The following is a 21,201-nucleotide window of genomic DNA, read 5'->3' as shown; positions in this document are numbered from 1 at the left end:
AAACAAACCTCAACATTACCTTCACTGTCTTCTTTCTATCCATCTTCTTTCCATACACTGCACAAGGACCTTCTCCCCCATGTCCCTCAAACACATCAAATTAGGTCCTGCCTCAGGGCCTAATTTGCATTTACAGTGCCCTCTTCAAAGAGCACAGTTCCTCATATCTGTGTGCTTTACTCCTTCATGTCGTTCGTCCAGCAGCATCTCTTTGCAGAGGCCTTCCCTTCCCTATCTGACTTAAAATTCCATCCCTCTCTTCCTCCTTTATCATTCTCCATAACACTTATTACCACAGTACCTTGTATATTTCACTTGTCTATGGTTCCCATTCTAGAATGTTTTTTTTTCCCATTTTGTTCACCATAGTGAACTTAGACCCATGCCTAACGTACAGCAGTCCTTCCATGAATGCACATTATGGAGTGTTGACCCTGCTCTTCTCACGATTTCCCTTTGATGCTTTCTATGTGTGTGCTGCGCTCACTCAGTCATGTTCAATTCTTTGTGACTCCATGGACTGTAGCCCACCAGGTTCCTCTGCCCATGAGATTTTTTTCCGGCAAGAATATTGGAAGGGGTTGCCATTTCCTTCTCCAGGGGATCTTCCCAACCCAGAGATTGAACCCCCATCTCCTGTGTCTCCTGCATTAGTAGGCATATTCTTTACCACTAAGCCACCTGGGAAGCCCTGTGCTTTCTATATTGCAGCATAAGATGCTCTGATGGGGAGAACCAACTTACCTACTACACAGCAGGCTTTTTCACCTTCAGTCCTTCCTTCCTGTCCCAGAAGTTGTCACATCATTGTAAACCTTTTGGTCTGATGCCAACCCATTGAAGGAAAAGAGAACTGAGGCATAGGAAATCAGTCCCATATAGATACTTGATGTTTCAAGATTCCCTTCAATGATTCCAAAATACCCCAGTCAGCTCCAAAGTGATCACAAAAAAGCATGCTCATTCTGCCCAAACATTCACAACCCTGCCCTACCCCAATTGCACCTTGACAGGGCCTTGCCTACCTCCTAAGCTGATGTACAGACCTGCTTATCATGCCCTGACAGGTCTGCCCAAAGCTGCTAATTTGGAGAAACCAAGAGCAGAGAGAGGGGTTGCCTTTCCTTGGATGTCAGGTGGGCAGCCTAAGACAGAGGGAGCAGTGGCCTCACAAATGCATGCAGAGGAACCGATTGAATGATCAGCTGTTGGGTGGCCAAACTGGTTCCTCCAGGTCAGTCCATTGACAACGCTGAGAGTGGGCAATAGGTGGTACAGAATTGTTCTCACCTTTGTGAATAGCAGCATGGGGATTAAGAATGGGGACAGAACCTGGTGGACGTAGCAGGACTAAGGATTCTCATATAATCTCCAATAATCAAATTGGGCAGTGATTAGTGGCATGTCCCATTACCTTGATAATATCTAATCCATCATTAGCTTTTCTTTATCTCACTGCTTCACAGTAACTGATGAACCCACTATCTTAGAACAATATCTGGTGACCCACTACCACCTTTTACTGCACCCAGTATTGCTTCTGGGGCTTCACTAAATGGTGACACAGCATTATCCCCCAACTGGGGACAGTGTTTGCTAACTCCTCAGGAGAGTGTCTGGAGATCTCGCCATTATCCCCTTCTTAATCCACAATGTCTGGACACCCTCCATTATCCTCCTTTTACCTTATTCCATCACTGTGTCACCTCTTACTAATTCCGGGAAATAATGTCTGGAGAACTTCTTCATTACATCTTCCAGTTAACCTCCAGCATAATGTATATTACTTTGCCTCATTTGGGAAATAGTCTGGTAACCTCCATACTCCTGATTTATTCCCATTTTCACCTAAATCATGACTGATGACCGCTTACAACAATCCTTGTAGTAGGAAACCATAGTATAACCTACCAAATCCAACTTTTAATATTATCTCCTGATTCTTTCATGACACCTCTATCTGGATGACTTTTGTTTCCCTCCATTAATTGTCTCTTATAGTGATAGTGATTCTTCTATTACCCCCACACAGCAGTGTTTGTAACCATCCCCAACACAGTATGTGGTGATGCTCCCAGTACTCTCTGAACATTGGTGTGTTCTGTTCATCTGCTTCCCTATCCCCAGGTAAGGGCAATGACTGATATGACATCATAGACTTCACATTAGCCATCTCTGTAGGACCCCCATTAACAACTCGTACAAAGTCTTTTGATGACCATTACCCACTAATACAGTATCTGTGACTCTTCCATTAAATCCTGGTAATACCTATTTCCCTATTTGCCCCCAATAACATAGTGTCTACTGGTTCCCTGTTGCTCACATTGCTTCATCAGACCACTTAGTATGGCTCCTGCAAGTCCCCCAGCATTGCTTGTTCAAGTCCCCACTGTTTGCTTGGACAGGAACCCTTTGGGGATAGAGAAGGGATAAGGAGAGGGTAATAGCCTCATACACACTCTCCAGGGAATTGTTGGCCCAGAGTAGACTGTGGAGGCTCTGAGGCCCCCAGGAGATCACATACTGAGATACCGACTTACTACATGAGTGATGCAAGCAAAATAGCTAAAGTTGTCAACATGGATTAAAATCCTGGTGCCAACCCTGGTGCCCAGTAACCTCCCCTGAGCCTTGATTGCTTCACCTGTAAAATAGATTTATGGAAGATGAGGGGATTTAATATGGTTCACATGAGGGGAGCAGAGCTAGTGCAGACCAAGGAGAGTGTCCCTATTGTTAATAATATTACCAGTTATAAATTGACACAAGACCAACCTCTGAATGGCTGTACCCAAACCTCACAGAGGGAAATGTATGTTATTTTATAAATTACTTTCAACTATATCTCTTTTATATTTACTGTAACATAGTATCATAGTGCTGCTGTGCTGTGCATAGTTGCTCAGTCCTGTCTGGTTCTTTGTGTCCCCATGGACTACAACCCAGCAGGCTCCTCTGTCCATGGGGATTCTCCAGCAAGAATACTGGACTGGGTTGCCATGCCCTCCTCCAGGGGATCTTCCTAACCCAGGGATTGAACCCAGGTCTCCTGCATTGCAGGCAGATTCTTTACTGTTTGAACCACCAGGGAAGCCCAAGAATACTAGAGGGGGTAGCCTATCCCTTCTCCGGGGGATTTTCCTGGCCCAGGAATCGAACTGATGTCTCCTGCAATGCAGGTGGTTTCTTTACCAGCTGAGCTACTAGGGAAGCCCAATGTTATAGTACTTAGGTATTTTTAAAATTTAGATTTACTGAGGTATCATTTACACACAGTAATAGTCACCCTTAAAAGTGTACAGTTCTGAGAGTTTTTGACAAATGCAGCATAAAATCAAGGAGTCAACACTACAATCAAAAAACAGATTCTTCACTACCCTAAATTCCTTCCTGTCTCTTTAAAAAATTATGAGTATTTCTTTCTTAAATGTTCTTTTTTTAAGTGGAGTATAATTGCTTTACAATGTTGTGTTAGTTCCTGCTGTACAACAACCTGCATCAGCTGTATGTATACATATATCCCCTCCCTCTCATCACCTCATCCCACCCCTCTAGATCATCACAGAGCACCAGGCTGAGCTCCCTGTGCTATACAGCAGGTTCCCGCTAGCTATTTTACACATGGTAGAAAGGTCCTATCCCTTTTTGATCAATCTACTTCCATCCCCTCGATATTGCTTATCTGTTGCCTGTTTCTATAGTTTTGCCTTTTTCACATGTCATGAATGTGTGTGTATCCATATAAATATGTAAGTATGTATCTCCTTTTGAGTCTGATTTCTTTCATTTAATGTATCTGAGACTCATCCATATGGTTGTATGAGATACAAATGAAAGTATGGTGATGAAAAGACACTGGACATAGTCATCAGGAAAATGCAAATAAAAACGATAATGACATACCATTAATGCTTGTTAGAATGGCAGTGAATAAATAACATAGTACCAAAAGTTGGCAAGAATGTAGAGCAATAGACACTTTCATGTATTGCTGTGGGAATGATACCCAGTAGTATATCTACTATGGACAAAAGTTTCACAAGTTCTTATAAAGGTAACTATATACCTATCCTATGACCCAGCAATCCCACTTCTAGGTTTTTACCATAGAGAAATGAGAAATTATGTATGTACTTGAATGTTCATAGGAACTGCATTCATAATTACCAAAAGATTGGAAACAGCCTAAATGTCCATCAATGGGTGAATAACTAAATACAGTATAGTACATCTATACAGCTGAGTTATGACACAAGCTCCAACGTGGATGACTCTCAGAAGTATTATGTTTTACTGTACGATAAATTATGTTTGATAAAAGATTATTTATTAGAAATTAGATGATAAATATATATAATTAGATTTGTACATTAGTTATAATTTTATATTGCATATCATTAAATACTATAACATATATAATATAGTACACTGCAATATCATTGTATATTCCTATTACAATAAAAATATTTTATATGACATATAATATGTACTATATGATTATATATTAGAATATGTAAGTTTTTCTATTTTGCATATCAGTCTTTCACATACAATTTTGGTTATTTGTATTTTTACAAGTTTACATTTAATGTTTATAGTGTAAAGTTATAATAAAAGGGGAATGGGGTTGGAAAACCCTTTAATTGTAGCTGGTCACCATTTTTATTATCTATCAACATGCCCATTCTGGCTGCTCTTAACATCACAGAAGCTTGTTTCTCTTTGGGCCTTTGCCTGGCTGTGTTCTCTGAGACTCTGCTTCCTCATTCTCCATGAAGCTTGCTGTCCTCTCCTTGTTTGGAGAGTTTACACACACAGCACTGTGTATGAAGTAACACACTTCTTGGGGTCACTCACTATTTTGTACTGTATTTGTGCTGCAAGTACCACCCTCTGACCTAATATTAAGTGTTTCTTTTTCTGATTTATTATTCTTTCCTCCCCACTGGACCATAACCCTCATGATGTCAGGACTTTGTCTTCCTCCTGCTGTGTCCAAGGCACCCAGCATGGCACCAGCACAAAGCAGAGACTCAGTACAAGTTTGTTAAATGGATGGATGAATGATATCAATAGCACTGAAGTTGGCCAAGTGCTCCACACAGATTGAACTAAATTTGTGGGGAGGAAAGAGAGGATAGGAGGGTTGGTTGGATCAAACCTGTGACCCCTCCACTGGCAGATGAATTCTTATCCACTGTGCCACTAGGCACGTCCCAGAATTACTTTCTGCTTCAATGCAAAATCCTCTTTCAGGATGCCTCACATAGAGTGGGATGAATTCATTCTTGGATCTTCTTGGTCTTTTTATTCCTGTTGTCCAGTGACATCATCTGCATATGACCATTTTTGTTTCATTCTTAAATATGTCCAATTTTAACTCTTCACTTTTTCTTACTAGCACTTAATCCCATCCTAGGGAGTTCCCTGGTGGTTCAGTGGTTAAGACTCAGTACTTTCACTGCCATGGTCCCAGGTTCAATTCCCAGTCCCTGGTTAGAGAACTAAGATGCTATGCAAACATACAAAAAAAGAGAGAGAGAGAGAGAGAGAGAAAAGATTAATCATTCATTAAGTATTCATTACCCAGATCCAATGATTATCAACACTTCCCCAACTTTGTGTTAAGAAAAATTATCAAAAACCCAGAAACTATACTGTGTCACCCTTTGTGCCTTTTCAAAGTCATACTAGAGCATGGTCTAACAAACCCACCCAAAGTCTAATAAATCATTCTTGAGAAAGTTTTCCTAAACTCAGCACTGTTTGCATTTGGGCCCAAATAACTCTGTTGTACCAGGTTGTTCTCTGTGTGGTTGAAAGCATCCATGGCATCCACTCCTCCCCCTAAACTGTCTCCAAAGATTGCTTAATGTTCCCTGGGGATTAAAACTCTCACCAGTTTGAGAACTCACTGCTCTGGTAGAATGTACCCTTGTTTAGGTCACTTTTTACTACTAAGTAGGATGCAGACTACATAGATAAAATGTTAACTTGGCAATTGGTACATTTCATATATTTGTTCTATATAAACTGATTCGCTGAAGAAAAGATAACCTTCAAGCTTATGGTTTTATTGCCCTATAGGACATTAGTTTTATATCTATCTAACTTTGCAGTCTTATTGCAAGATTCTTTATTCCACTGACTATATACCTATTTGTGTGTGTGTGTGTGTGTGTTATGCTGTCATTTCTGACTCTTTGCAACCCCTTGGACTGTAGCCTGCCAGGCTCCTCTGTCCATGGAATCTTCTAGGCAAGAATACTGGAGTGGGTTGCCATTTCCTACTCGAGTGGATCTTCCCAACCTAGGGATTGAAACTACTTTGAACATCTACTTTGCACCAAATCTCCAATCCTGCTAGTTCCCTCATTAATAAGTTAAATGAATATCTGTACAAGTTCTAACTTTTTGAAAATTATACTTTGAGACTTGTATCACCAATTACTGCCACCACCAACACCCTTGACTCAAGACAGGACAGGATGGGGTGTGGTCTTCGCTCATGCCAGGCTACTCTCAAGATCTATCTTGATCCAGGAAACAGGTCACATTCCACCCTAGATCCAGAACAGTCTTCACTCGTGCAAGGGCAAAGGCCTATTTCTGCTCAGGCCAAGGCATAGTTCTTTCTGCTCCAGATTAGGGAAGGGCTATGTCTCCTTTTATGCCAAACTTGGGGCCTGGCATCCCTTTAAATGATGACAGTGTAGAAGGTCACCATATCTGGTTCAACAGGCTGAGACTTATCAGCCTAGGGAATAAATAAGAGCTGATGGTCATTGCAAGCTAGGTTAGCCCAGAGCCTTTAATTTGCCAAACCACGAATCCTTGGAGACTCCTTTCTCTAATGGCTCTGTCTGGGCCTCTAGAGAGGGCACTATCATAAGCCATAAGTTCTGTGATGGTCTCACCAGGGCCTCATCTTTCCACAAACTAGGGTAAAGTTCTGTCAGTTCTTTCACATCTCTCTCTTTTCCCTACTAACATGATCTCTCAAAACCCTGAACACTTTTTGGCTTCAAAAAGTTAAGGTACAATTTACATATAATAAATGCACAAATCATAAGTGTTTACTTTGATGAGTCCTGACAATTATACAGACTCTTGAAACTTCCACCCTAAACAAGAACATTTTCATCACCCCAAGAGATTCTCTTCGGAGTCAATAGTTACTAGAGTCAACTGCTTTCTGATTTATAACTCAGTAGATTTGTTTTGCCTGTTCTTGAGCTTCACATAAATTGAATCCTACAGTGTATACTCTTTTTTTAAACACTCTTTTTACCCATTTTCTTGTGTATTCCTTTCCCCCACCAGGCCACACCATCTTGAGTATTCTTTATTTTATCGGAGACCTCAGGCCTCTCTTTGTTCCCTAATTCAGTGCCTTAGATATGTTGAAGCAAAATTTAACAGTAACAAAAAAATTTTAACAATAATGGTAATGATCTTTGTTGTTGTTTAGTCACTAAGCCATTGTCTGACTCTCTTGCAACCCCATGGATGTAGCCCACTAGGCTCTTCTGTCTTATGGGATTTCCCAGGCGAGAATACTGGAGTGGGTTGCCCTTTCCTTCTCCAGGGGATCTTTTCGACCCAGGGATCAAACCTGCATCTCCTGCACTGGCAGGTAGATTCTTTACCACTGTGTTACCTGGGAAGCCTGTGATGATCCTTTACCTTTGTATAAAATAGACATACCTGGCTCTGAGTCCTTCTTTTTTACTTATTAACTGAAAGATTATGGATTGGTCACCTCATCTCTATACTGCATTTTCTTTAGGATGGTGATGATAACACTGTTCTCATGGTGTTTGTGGATATCCTGAAGTTTGTGGTGGGTGGTTTAGTCACTAACTAGTGTTTGACTCTTTGCAATGCCACGGACTGTAGCCTGCCAGGCTCCTCTGTCCATTGGATTTCCCAGGCAAGAATGCTGGAGTGTGTTTCCATTTCCTTCTCCAGGGGATCTTAAATATTTCTAGCTCTCCCCATTCCAAGCTTATGCTAAGATTGTATTTCATGTGGTTGGGTGACTACTCAATTAGTAGTGAGAGGAAATGACTTGTGTCATTTCTGAGGCAGAGCATTTAATTCCAAGCATAAGACACTCCAAGACTCTCTTTCCTTTTGCCTTTATGACTGGTGCTAGAATGAGGGTAGCCCTTGAAGTGAGAAGGCCAGTGACAGGCCAGGCATGTCACAGGCACTCTCTAAATGGTCATTTTTGTTAATTACTGTAATTATTTCTAAAGTGTCACATAAACCCACTTGTATTAATTCAAATGAAGCAAGACTCTTAAACTCTTTGTTAAATTTTAAATATCTAGCAGAACCTTTAATTTCTCTGTTATAAGTGAAGAAATGGCTAAAATCCTCTCTGATTTGATAGAACAATCACAAGTTTAGGAGCTTGTTCAAGAAATCCAGAGAGATCACTTAGAGCATTTTTACCAAAAGTATCCAAATTAACTACTGCTGAATAACAAATTACTCCCAAACTCAGTGGCTAAAAACAAATATTTATGACAGTCAAGGATATGCAAGCTGCTAGCTGGGTGTTTCTGAGTCCCTCATGTGGTAGCAGTCTGTGTACTGATGGGGGCTGCAGTCATCTCAAGGCTTAATTAGGGTACAGTATTTGTTTCCAAGGTGACCCACTTGATACAAGACGACCTCAGTTCCTCCTTGACTTTTAGCAGGATATCTCAGCTCCTTGCTACATGGGCCTGTTCATAGTCTGTCTCAGTGTCCTCAATGACATGGCAACTAACTTCTCTCAGAGTAAGTTATTTGAGAGAAAAAGCATGAACACTTCCAAGTCAGAAGCTGGGGTGTCATTTACAACTTACTCTCACTTCTACTGTATACTATCAACCTCACTGATCTGCCTTGGTACAACATGGAAGGGGGCTACACAGGGTGTAAATACCAGGGGATAGGAATTGTTGGGAGTCATTTTCATTTTATTTTTACTTTATTTTAAATTATTTTTTGTTTGCTGGGTCTTCGTTGCTGCATGCAGGCTTTCTCTAGTTGCAGCAAGCAAAAGCTACTCTCTAGTTGTGGTTCGTAGGCTTCTCATATGTTCTTGTTACAGAGCATAGGTCCTAGGGTGCATGAACTTCAGTAGTTTGTGGCATGAGGGCTTAGTTGCCCCAAAGCATGTGGAATCTTCCTGGACCAGGGACTGACCGGTGTTCCCTGCTAATGCAGGCAGATTCTTAATCTCTGGACCACCAGGGAAGTCCAGGAGTCATTTTAGAAGTCAGATGTTACACCACTTGTTTTGACCACCAAATAGAATTATGGGTTTATTTTTTAAAAAGCTATTTTCATAGGACAAACCAGTCATTTCGAGAGATGTTCCAAAACAATTCCTGTGATGTGCAGAGCCCCCTCCAAATACCTTCCCTTTTCTTTACAAAATTAAGTTTCTTTTCCTCGTTTGTTGGACTTGCCTATGAGTTTTACTGTAGCTTGCTTGTCTGGAATTGCAGTTCCCTGCAATAAACCCATTGCAGTTTCCAGAATAAACCCATTTTCTGGTAAAATAACTGGGTATTTTATTTTTAGTGTGAATAGAGTAAAGCCACCTATGACAAAGAACCGGCTCTTCACGTATTCTTTCAATAACCGGCGAAGAACCTGGTACCTGCCCTTTCTTGCTGAGCCGCCCCCCTAGTAAAGACTCCTCTTCCTCCAGGGGCCTCAGGCTCCCCAAGAGAAACGCTTCTTTCTTCCGCTGTTCATCAACAAACAAAGCTGGCCCAGACAAAGTTGTACCTTGCTTTACGGACGTTCCTCCTGGGAGATGGCCGCACACACCGCATTTTAAGCTGTATAACACGTACGCGGCCATCTTACCTCACTGCCCTACTGGAGACAACGAAATCTTAATTTCCCAGTCAGGGAGCCGCTATAGTGACCTCAGGAGATTTGAGCTTCTGAGATGCTAAAAGCAGCAGTGATATCTGTGTTTAGGGACCCAGAAACACTTGCTTCTTCCCGCCCTAAAATAGCCTAATCGCCTAACAAAGGGTCTAGTCATCCGCTGTACGGTACCGATTCAAACATGGCCGCCCCCTGCAAGCGGTTGGCTAGTGCGCGCAGCCATAATACCTGCCGTTGACATTCAGAAACCCAGAATCCTGTTCTCTGGAAAGATGCCAGGTGGCGGCAGCCAGCCTCAAAGATGCGACTGAGTCTGCGCACGGCCACTCGTTTTGGGAAGAGCTCATACCGTGGAGAGGCAGCGTGGTACGGCAGTCAATTTCAGGTTATGGGCGCGGATGCGGGGAAAATGGGAAAGATCAATGTGAGAAATAGTCAAAATTCAAGACGTGTGTAGGATGGCGATCAGACGACTACGGTGGCCCGACTGGGTCAGTCATGGATACCCGTAAGGGTCAGAGACTGAGGGGACTGAAGGGTTAAGTGATTGGGCGTCTGAGCCTCTTGGGAGAGAGTCTGTGGTGGCGGGTTTATGGGAATCAGCGTTAGTGTCTGTGAAGAAGATGGATTGGGAGTATGTAGAAATCAATAAACTAGCGTTCTTGACTGACAGAATGCGTGGAAGTCAGTTTATAGTGATCTTCAACTGTCTTGACAAATGAGTTTCTTCGAAGACGCTGATTTGATCGGCGTTAGGACTCAGTGATCAGAAGCCTGAGGGGTCAGTGACTGGAGGTTCTAAGTTCTGTTTGGGTACCTGAAGCTGGTGATTGTGGAAACTTCGAGGTTCATCCTCACTGAGGGTGGTCAGTGAGGATCAATGTTTGGAGAAACGCTTTAGGCAATCAGTGATGGAGACTCCCTTTAGATCATCGCTGGAGAGGAATCTGAAGATATCAGTGACCCGACTTGTGTAGATCAGAGTATGGGGAATAGCGGGATCAGTGGAGGAGGGGGTTAGTGCTTTGGGACGGTCAGTAATTGTGGGGGGAGGTGGGACAGTGAGAGTCAGTGATTGGTTCCCAGTCATTGGGATATCACTGGCGATCAGTGTGGGTTTGCCATCAGAGATCTGCCTAATTCACTGTTCCGCAATCGGAGTGGATCGGTGAGTTTTGTAGTCATTGACTAGTGGTCTTTGATAGTCATATTTGGACATTCGGGGGTATCTGTGACCACAAGGGGCACTGAGAATTGTATATTGGAGACACCGGCTACGTCTGTGATTAAGAGGCTTACTGCCGGTTGATGCTGGGGCTTGCCAAATGCAAAAGTTGGGAATGGGAGAGGCAAGGAATTGAGGCTGCACCTCGCACAGTGATATTCCCCAACTAATTACCAGCCAGTTCCATTAAGTTGTGAAGGCTAAAGCCCACCTCAAACTATTTTTGAAACCTCCCTCTCCAAGAATTCCCTGGCCTTTCAGTGGTTTGGACTCCCTAAGTTCATTGCTGAGGTCCCATTTCAATCCCTGTTTGGGGAACTAAGATCCTGCAAGCCAATCAGAGCAGCCAAACAAACAAACAAACAAACAAAAAAACAAAAAAAAACAAGCAAAAAAGAAAAACAAAAATAAACTTCCTTCTCCCTTTTTTTTTTTTTTTGTTCCCTACATTAATGAAAGTACTCTAAAATGAGCTAAAGTAACATGTTATTTAAGATGGGGCTTCTGTTGCTTTTGCCAAGGATTTAATGCATATTTCTCCTAATATTTCCTTTAAGGTTCTTTCTAGAAAATCTAATGAGATGTCCATCTGTGACAGCATCTTAAGAGTGAACCTGGTTTCTAAAAATCTATTCTGACTCCATGGCAGCTAGGATGGATGTAACTTTGCCTGTGGTTAGAAAACAAAGAATTTACTGAGTAAGTACCTAAGTCTAATGTAAAAGATTTTGTGGAAGGAGCAAACCTTCAGAACATTTGGAAATTATTTTAATCTGGGATTAACTTAAAAATAATGTTCTTACCACACCAAAAAAAAAAAAAAAAAAAAAAGAAAGGAAAAGAAAGGTAATTCTGTGAGGTAATTATGAAGATGTTAACTAATCCTACTGTGGTAATCATTTTGCAATGTATACATGTATTAGATCAGGGCATTGTACACCTTAAACTTACACAATATTATCTGCCTATTATATTTTTATAAGGCTGGGGAAAATATGAATTATGGAGGGAAAAGAAACTGGACCTGGAAGTTACTGTGTTCTAAGAATATTTTTGCCTTGTTCTGTGGAGGTTTTTTTAGGCATGGCACATTTGACTTCCGTGAATCAGTGCCTTATAAAATTCTGGTAGAACAATTCAGTAAACATAAAAGCACAGTAACAACCAACCACAAAGACAAAAGTTAAAGCTACTTGTAGAAACTGTTCTTCACCGAACTTAAAATCAAGCTAATGGTGAATAAGATGGACTGAGACAAAATCACAGATGTAATGGAAATAAGATTTTAACCATTAGCTTGATAAAAGGGTGAGATGCTGAAACAGTATGTGTTTTTATAAATGTTACAATCAATCCTTCTGTAGTCTTTAGACAAAACATGAGTATATCATCTTAAGCAACAAAGGAAGTTAAGAGATAAGGCAGGTAACATCTTTCAGAAGCCATCAGTGTCAAGCTTTCATTTTTAGAGCAGATAGCCCCTGCTTTTTACATGCACAGAATCCAAAACAGGTAGTTTCTGTGACTCAGCACGCATGTGTATGGGTAAGGAGTTGGGACATTTTCTTTTTCTTGTTGCTCTTTTCCTTCACCTATGCTATGCCTAGTGCCAGGTTTGGGAGCAAATACTTTTTTTAAGTTTTTAACATAATTTTTTAAATTGAGATATAAAATACATATAATAATATACATTCAGCTCAATGAATTGTCTGTCACAAAGGGAACAACCTCTGGGTAATGTGCTCAGATCAGAAAACAGAACATTATAACACCCTGAAAGCTCTATGATACCCGTTCCCCATTGCTACCCTACCATGGGGAACCATTTTCCAGTTCTTACATAACAGATTAATTTTGTCTGTCTTTGAACTCTAATTAAAAGGAATATTCATACCTGATGGGGTGGCAGTAAGTGACTCATGTGAAAAATTTTTTTTAAGTTTGAATCCAGATTGTTGCATTTTTTTTAGGCAACAAACATTTTCTCCAGATTATTTCCAGGCATAACACACAGTCAGTCAAGTATTCTTATGTTAAAGCTACAGCTCAGTGAATTTTTACATTTCAGAGAACTGTGTAAACACAACCTAGATCAAGATATGCATCACTTCAGGGACTTCCCTCGTGGTCCAGTGGTTAAGACTCCACGCTTCCACTGTAGAGGGCCTGGGTTCAAACCCTGGTTGGGGAATTAAGACACCTGCATGCCCCAAAACACAGCCAAAAAAAAAATCTGGGAAGATATCCATCATTTCTAGCACCCTGAAGCCTTCCTTCTCAGTCAATACCCACTGCCACCCTGGGTCTAATTCAATGGATTAGTTTTACCTGTTTTTGAACTTGAGTTAAATGGAATCATAGAAATTATTTGAAGCCAAAACATTCATACAATGTGGAAGTTTTGTCTTGAAATTCTGAAACCAGACACACCAGGACAAAATTTTATTCTATTGCCCTACTTGGCCATTTGAGATTGCTTGTTTTCTGTTATTTCCTTTGGGATCCAAACACATGAACGTTTAAGTGGATCCTCTGGTTTGGAGTAGATTTGGAGTCAGAATCCTGTTAATGAAGTTAACAGGTTAAGGCTGGTTCTTCTTTGTAGGTAATTTGGAGGGGGCCCTAAGAGCCCCTGGTCAAAATCTCTTAGCCTTTGGAGACTAACCATTGGCTGCAGTGACCTGAATAAGGCTAAGAACTTCCAGGGAATTCCCTGGTGGTCCAGTGGTTTTTTTTGGCACTTTCACCGCTGTGCCCTGGGTTGGATCCCTGTTTGGGTAACTAAGGTCCCACAAGCCATGGGGCATGGTCAAAAAAAAAAAAAAAGAACCTCCACGAGGTTGCCTGCCTGCCATTTGATAATAAGCTGTTGACATGATGTCCCTTTACCCCTAATGTAAATTTCCTGAGTACAAGAACATTTTATTCTATGATCACAAGATAATTATCAAGAGCAGGAAAGTTAACATTGAAGCAGTATTATTATTATTTTTATTATAGTAGTATGAAGTGAAGAAAAAAAAAAACGCACAACATTAAAACTGTGAATTGAGTTTTATTCAGTCTTACCTATAAGCACTATAGCTAAGCACTATAGCCCAGGAGACAGCCTCTCAAATAGCTCTGAGGAATTGCTCTGAAGAGGTAGAGGAGAAGCCAATATATATATAAACATGATTTGGGGAAGGGGGACTGGGAAATCATGTAGTCAAGCATGAAAAGATGACTGCTAATCACAAAGAAGAGACATCTCATAATTTTAGTGCTTTTCTGTGTTTAGAAGATGGAGCAATCTGGGGTCCTTGAAATTCTTCTTAGATATGCATCTTAGCTATCTAGGTGCCCTTCATCCGAAGCACAGAGTGCCTCCTGTTTTTTCCCTCAGGGCATATCGTTGGTAGGCACTGGCAGTGGCTAGTGACTTAATACTTGTAGAACTGAAACGGTGAACAACATTCTTTGTTTACAGCAGTCTCATCCATAGACGTTATTTAGATTTCTTTAATTGTCCAATAATATCCTTTATAACATTTTCTTTTCTGGTCCAGGAATATAATCCAGGTATACATGTTGCATTTAGTTGTCATATCTCTTTGCTGCTGCTGCTGCTGCTAAGTCACTTCAGTCGTGTCCGACTCTGTGTGACCCCATAGACGGCAGCCAACCAGGCTCCTCCGTCCCTGGGATTCTCCAGGCAAGAACACTGGAGTGGGTTGCCATTTCCTTCTCCAATGCATGAAAGTAAAAAGTGAAAGTGAAGTCGCTCAGTCATGTCTGACTCTTAGCAACCCCATGGATTGCAGCCTACCAGGCTCCTCCATCCATGGGATTTTCCAGGCAAGAGTATTAGAGTAGAGTGCCATTGCCTTCTCCGGTCATATCTCTTTAGACTCCTTTAATTTGAAATATTTTCTCAGTCATTTTTTGCCTCTTTTGACCTTGATGTTTTGAGGAGTACAAGCCAGTTATTTTTATAAGATGCCCATCAATTGAATTTTTCTGATTTTCCTCATGTCTAGAGTCATGTACATTCATGATTGCTACTGGAGCAGTGGTGTGTTCTCAGTGTCCTGTATCAGGAGATGCCTGATGTTGGTTTGTCATATTGGTGGTAATGTTCACCTTGATCATTTGGTTAAGGTTATATGTACCAGGGTTGTCCACTAGAAAGTTATGTTAGTAAGTATCTTACAGGGGCATTTTTTGAGACCATGTAAATAACTTCAAACTTTCATTTACTAGTGCTAGTATTTTTAAAAAATATTTATTTATTTGGCTGTACCAGGTTCAGTGCAGCATGAAGGATCTTTGATCTACCTTGTGGCACACAGGATCTTTCAGTTTTTAGTTCCCTGACCAGAGATCGAACCTGGGCCCCCTGCATTGGGAACGAGGAGCCTTAGCCACTGGACCACAGGGAAAGTCCCTCATTCACTAGTGTTAGTATTTTCTTAATGACTCTTGCCTGAATCAGTTACCACTGTTATGGTTGCCAAATGATGATTTTTCTAGTTCCTTCTATATTGATTAGTTCCTTTCTTCTACATTGATTAGTCAGAGCTTTCCTTTATCCCCCATGTATTTATTGGTATAAATAAAATAGTGTGTCCTAGTTATATATAAAACAGAAGCTATGGGACTTCCCGGGTGGTCCAGTGGTTAAGAATCCATCTTGCAATGCAGGGGATGCAAGTTCAATCCCTACTCGGGAAACTAAAATCCCACATGCCTCGGGGCAACTAAGCCCAGGCGCCACAGCTAGCGAGATCCCACATGCCACAACTAAGACCTGATGCAGCCAAACAAATAAATAAATATTTAAAAACAAAAACAAAAAAAGAGAAGCTACACTTCTTGGAAGTGTAGCTTCCAAGAAGATTGGAAACTTACAATCTGTTTTAAATGTTGAGTTAGATCATGAGCCAGAGCTCAGATCTTCTAAATCTCAAAGAAAACATCTTGAGAGATTGACCAGTTTACAGAGAAAGAGTTGTCAGATCATGTGACAAATGACCACATAGACAGGAAACCTCTAGGGTCCCACTTTGGTCAGATAGATTTCTAAAGCGCTGTCATAGAGAGGGATTTGGGAGTAAGAGAAGGAAAAGAAATGGACTGTCAGAAATGTAGTAGAACTGCCAAAACCTGATGAAATGGTCCATACATGTTGTGAAAGCTAAGTTGTGGTTTTGTTGATTCTGTGACAGTAAATTATATAAATCATATTGTATTTTTTAAAAAATCAAGGTGGAAAAGGTCAGATGAGATTATGTGGGATAGTTTCTTCAGTTGAGTTTTGCCAAGCTGTGGGTAGTTTTCTGTGGTTTAATTTTCTGTCTTGATTAAATATTTAGTCACAGAAATTAGAAAATACACATGAAAAATGGAAGACATCAGCAGATACAAAAGGAGAAATTAATCAGTTAAAAAAGGAAAAAGGGATAACTGATAAATCTGATTTTTTTTTTAAAAAATCAGTAATTTAGATTAAACCACTAGCAAACCTTATCAAGTCAAGAGGAAACTGGGACTTTCCTAGTGGTTTAGTGGTTGACTCCTTGCTTCCACTGCACGGGGCATAGGTTTGATCCCTGGTCTGGGAACTAAGATCTCACATGCTGTGTGAAGCACCAAAATAAATAAATAAATTTTTAAAAAAATTAAAAAATTGTGAATTATCCTATTGATAATTTTAATATAGTTCTGACATTAGACATTCAAAGAATTTACTTATACTCTTAAACTATGGTTCACTTTTTTAAATGATTTAAGCCTTATAGTTATTTCTTTAATTAAACATCTTAATTAAAAGTAACAATTGTTTGCTCTCATCTGTTAAAAATGATTTTTTAGGGAATTTCCTTGCAGTCCAGTGGTTAGGACTTGGTACTTTCATTGCCTGGGTTCAATCCCTGGTCAGAGAACTAAGGTCTTGCAAGCCACACAGAATGGTGGGGAAAAAGTTTTTTTGTTTGTTTTTAATGGCAGCCCTTAATAATCTGCTGGATGAATAACAAAGTTTAACCTTTCAGTAATTGTTTGCACCACCGTTTAAATAACCATTAGTTTTATTAATGTTGCACAGTTATTTTACTTTGCTTTGAGTTCCTTTTGTAATATTTTCATAACAGGTATAGAAGCCCCTTTTCCAGAATATACTTGGGGCCAGGTGTTTAAATTTTAAGGAGTTTGTTTTTTAATCCCTTTCAGTTCTTACTTGGTAGCAACTTTTGTTTCCTGGAAAGTCTGTTGTATGTATCCACATTCTAAGTTGAATGGCACCCTTTTTTCCCTCTACTACAATGATGTAAAGCATGGGTTTTTGTCCAAGATTTACATAGGGAATTTGCAAGTTCTGAAACAAGTCTGGTCCCTCACAGCTCTGTTCTCTTTCTCCATTCTCCTCCCCACCCCCATCTTCACAGGCTGCAGATCTTTTCCCAAGAACAACAGAAAATGATTGAGTACCAGGTAAGTGCGATATTAATGAGCCTACTTTCCCTTCCTGGGAAAACTGGAAAATATATGCATTTCAACCACGTATGCTTTGTCATAGGTTGAGTTCTCAGGAAAACACTTGGGGATGAAAATTTGCACACAGGAGGTTTACTAGGGAGGCTCTTGTAAGTCAGTGAATGAGGCAAGGTGGGCAGAGGGAGTTGTTGAACAGAGGCATCAGCTGATCTTATAAGATGCTCTAGAGCTGGTAGTTGTTGTTGTTGTTTTGTTGCTCAGTTGTGTCTGACTCTTGCCACCCCATGGACTGTAGCCCACCAAGCTCCTCTGTCCCAAGCAAGAATACTGGAGTGAGTTGTAATTTCCTTCTCCAAGGGATCTTCCCAATGCAGGGATTGAACCCATGTCTCCTGCTTGGCAGGAGGGTTCTTTACCATTGAGCCACCAGGGATAGTCCTCAGTGTTGTCGAGTGGAGGCAAGGAAGCCTTTGTATTCTGAAATCAACCAGTCATTGGTTTAGGCTGCCCCAGGAGGGGACATAACATTGGTTAGAGTAGCTCCCTTTGGCCAAAGGAAATTCCCAATAGGTTTCATACCTGCAATCGCCAGTTGTCTCCTAGCAGCTGGGAGAAGTACCTTAGTACTGCAGGGAGATTTGGGTGGAACACCACAATCTCTCTCTCCACATAATGACCTGATGGCCAGATACTTACTACACATACTACTCTCCCCTTTTTGCCCAATTCAACTATCCTAGACATTTTACCATTATACCTAGAACCATGCTTTAAAAAAAAACAACAAAAAACAACAAAAAAAAACAGTGTACATAATGCTCCATCATATGCATGGAATATTTAACCCATCCTCCATATTATGGACATTTGGGTAGTGTCCAGGTTTGATATTTCAAGCAATGATGCAGGAAACATCCTTTGTTGGAATACAGATTTACAAAGGAGCAAGTCCAACGAGAGTCAGTGGACTTCCTGGTAGCCCAGCAAACAGGCAGACATGCCCCATGATTTCCATTGGCCAAAAGGAGGAAGCATATTGTTATTTCCAGGAGAAAACTAGCTTTTCAGGGCACTTGTTTTTAAGAGCGACCTTCTTAGGGCAGCACTGCTGCTATTGGTGGTCCTAGGCATAGGCACCTGCTGGAAGCTTGTTAACATCCAGAGTGGCAAACTCCACCCAGACCTTCTGGATCAGGTTAACTGTGGGTGGGGCCTGAGAATCTTTGTTTAACAAGCTCTGGATGATCCATTTGTGCTTGAAAGTATGAGAAGCACTGAGAGAGTGAACAGAATTTTTAACAATCACTGACAAATACAGAAGCATGTTTTCAACAGTGGTTCAACTCTTCCCTTGGAGTTGAGTGTTAGCACCACAACAAAACTCAGTTCTCCAGGTGGCCAAAACCATCATGTCTTAGCCTCCCAATGATGTAACAATGTTTTCTATCAAAGTTGCAGGAAGTTTGAACTCCTCTGTGCTTTGTGGCCCATGTGTAATGACAGGAAAATTCTCAATTTCAGTTATAAGAAAGTCAAAATACAAATATTTCTTTTGGTGGGGCTGGTGAGGGGGCAGGAAGATTCCTCCAAGTTTATAGAAGTTTTGATTTTGATCCAAGGTGTCTACATTGAGGAAACGATGAACTGCTCATTATTTGAATTACTGTCATTCCTCTTTAAGTGTCTCTGCTAGTTTTGCAGCAAACAGTTGAACATCTTATCCCCAGCAAGTCTCAGTGTGAGATGTCACCAGTTCCCCCGCCTTCCTCACTGACTTTTGATGGTAAAGGAGATGGTGAAGGTCTCCTTCTCAGCCCCTGAGTTCCTGCATTCCCACCTTTCAGAGTCCTTTCTCAAGCAAGAGCATCTCTTTCTGGAAACCTATCCATGCCTGCCTGCTTTCCTAGGTTTTTTTCCTTGTCCCTACAAACATTGTCAGTAACTTCAACCCTAGAAACCATTACTGCTTATAACCCAAAAAGTCCTTTCCTTTCTCTCCTGAGCTCCTTCATCTTCTGAATTGATTTCCCTGCTCTTAATGTGTCCACTCCTGCTTCTCATTCTTTCTTGAGTCCAAAATTCTCTCTTCCCACTTAACTGAAACTTTTCTGGTCAAGGTCCCAGGTGACCTTGCTGAGGCTAAAGGTAGAAGATGCTGTTTGATTATTCCACTGAATTAAGACTGTACCTTTTGCCTCCTCCTCATGTCTGAAAGGCAGCACCATGTACTGGGTAGGAGCACAGAACCTGGAGCTGAATTGCTGAGTTTGAATCCCTATCCTTACCATCTGTACAACTTTGGCAAGTCCCTGAACCTCACTGCCCCAGTTTTCTTTAATATGGGAATAATGGCACTTACTTCAGAGAGTAGAATTAAATGAACTAATATGTGTAAAGTGCTTGAAATAGACTATTTGTCCTTATTATGTGTTTGATTATTATTACTAAGTTTAGGCCTCCTTCCTTCATGCCAGGGATAGTGCTTCCCTACATCTTCTGGGGTTTCTCTTTCTATCTTCTTATGTCTTAGACACTGATGTTCCTGTGGGTTTGAACCTTCTCTGGGGTGCCACTCTTTTTCTTTTTTTTGGCTGCTTACATAATCTTAGTTCCCTAACCAGAGATTGAAGAGATCACTGCCTTCAGCAGTGAAAGCTCAGAGTCCTAACTGCTGGACTGCCAGGGAAGTCCCGGTTTCATCCACTCTTAAGGTGGGTGCTGGTGAGTCTGCACGTGGCTCCCTCCTCCATATCTAAGCCCAGGCCTCCTCCAAGAACTTTAGACCCCTTTGTCTAACATCTGTGCCTTTGGCTGCCTTCAGTTTAATGTGTGCAAAGTTGAATTTTTTCTGTCTCTTCTTCCCTGTTTCTCATCTCAGGAGATAATACCAACCCAAACCCCCAGGCAAGCCCAGACCCTGAGACTTACCCTTGACGTCTCCCCACCTTCCATCTCTCACACTCAGTCACCAAGTCTTCCTGATTTTAGGACTTCCCAGGTGGCGTGAGTGGTAAATAACCCACCTGCCAATGCAGGAGACCTAAGTCTTGCTGATTTTACAGCCTCAGTGTTTCATCCATCCTTTTCATCCCTATGTTTGGTGAAAATGGAATGGCCCTTTAGGTGCAAAATTATGTCTCTTCTACTTTTTTCTCTTCTGTTCTATTCCCCCCCATTCTGTTTCATCCCATCCCATCCCACTCTACTCTACTCCATCCTATCTCATCCCATTCCAGTTAGGTCTGTTTGGGGAATACTGACCCAGAGCCTGTCACCCAGAGCTACGCCCTGTGCTCTAAGATGAAGCCTGATTGCTGCTCACCCGCTACCACAGTATGCTGTTCTGGCATCAGTGAGGGTGTCTAGTTGGCACCTTTTCTGTTCCACGCCCTTTGTGTGAGTCTTAGGGTCCCAGGTGCCAGCTTCCATTGCCTCCATCCTGGTTTTGGTCCTGTCTTCACATCTACTTATGTGGGCCACTCCTCAAGTGCCACACTAGCATTCATCAAGGAGACCTGCAGTCTCCTGGGAGTGGAGAGTGGCTGCTCTCAGCCCCTTTGTCTCTGCAGCGCCCTCTCAATGCTTCTTTCCTCGGGCCA

The 21,201-nt window shown here is 41.3% G+C and overlaps 1 protein-coding gene across 7 annotated transcripts in view; it reads left to right on the top strand.

Moving 5' to 3' along the window:
* LOC102396719 (zinc finger protein 585A) overlaps positions 1–21,201 on the top strand; it is a 54,354-nt gene that overhangs the window by 19,809 nt on the left and 13,344 nt on the right. Inside the window, exons 1-3 of one of the 7 annotated variants that reach the window (XM_025269834.2) lie at positions 7,706–10,269; positions 11,686–11,827; positions 17,554–17,599. The exons of 1 other annotated variant lie outside the window; for it this stretch is intronic. In XM_025269834.2, the coding sequence (XP_025125619.1) occupies positions 17,585–17,599 (15 nt within the window). In that variant the 5' untranslated portion in view covers positions 7,706–10,269; positions 11,686–11,827; positions 17,554–17,584. 5 more of the 7 variants (XM_025269830.2, XM_025269832.2, XM_025269833.2 and 2 more) reach the window with 5 other exon arrangements.

This window comes from Bubalus bubalis, chromosome 18 (assembly GCF_019923935.1).
Source record: "Bubalus bubalis isolate 160015118507 breed Murrah chromosome 18, NDDB_SH_1, whole genome shotgun sequence".
NCBI classification, from domain to species: domain Eukaryota; kingdom Metazoa; phylum Chordata; class Mammalia; order Artiodactyla; family Bovidae; genus Bubalus; species Bubalus bubalis.
Note: the sequence above shows the minus strand (reverse complement) of the source record. Positions and strands in the feature narration are given on the sequence as shown.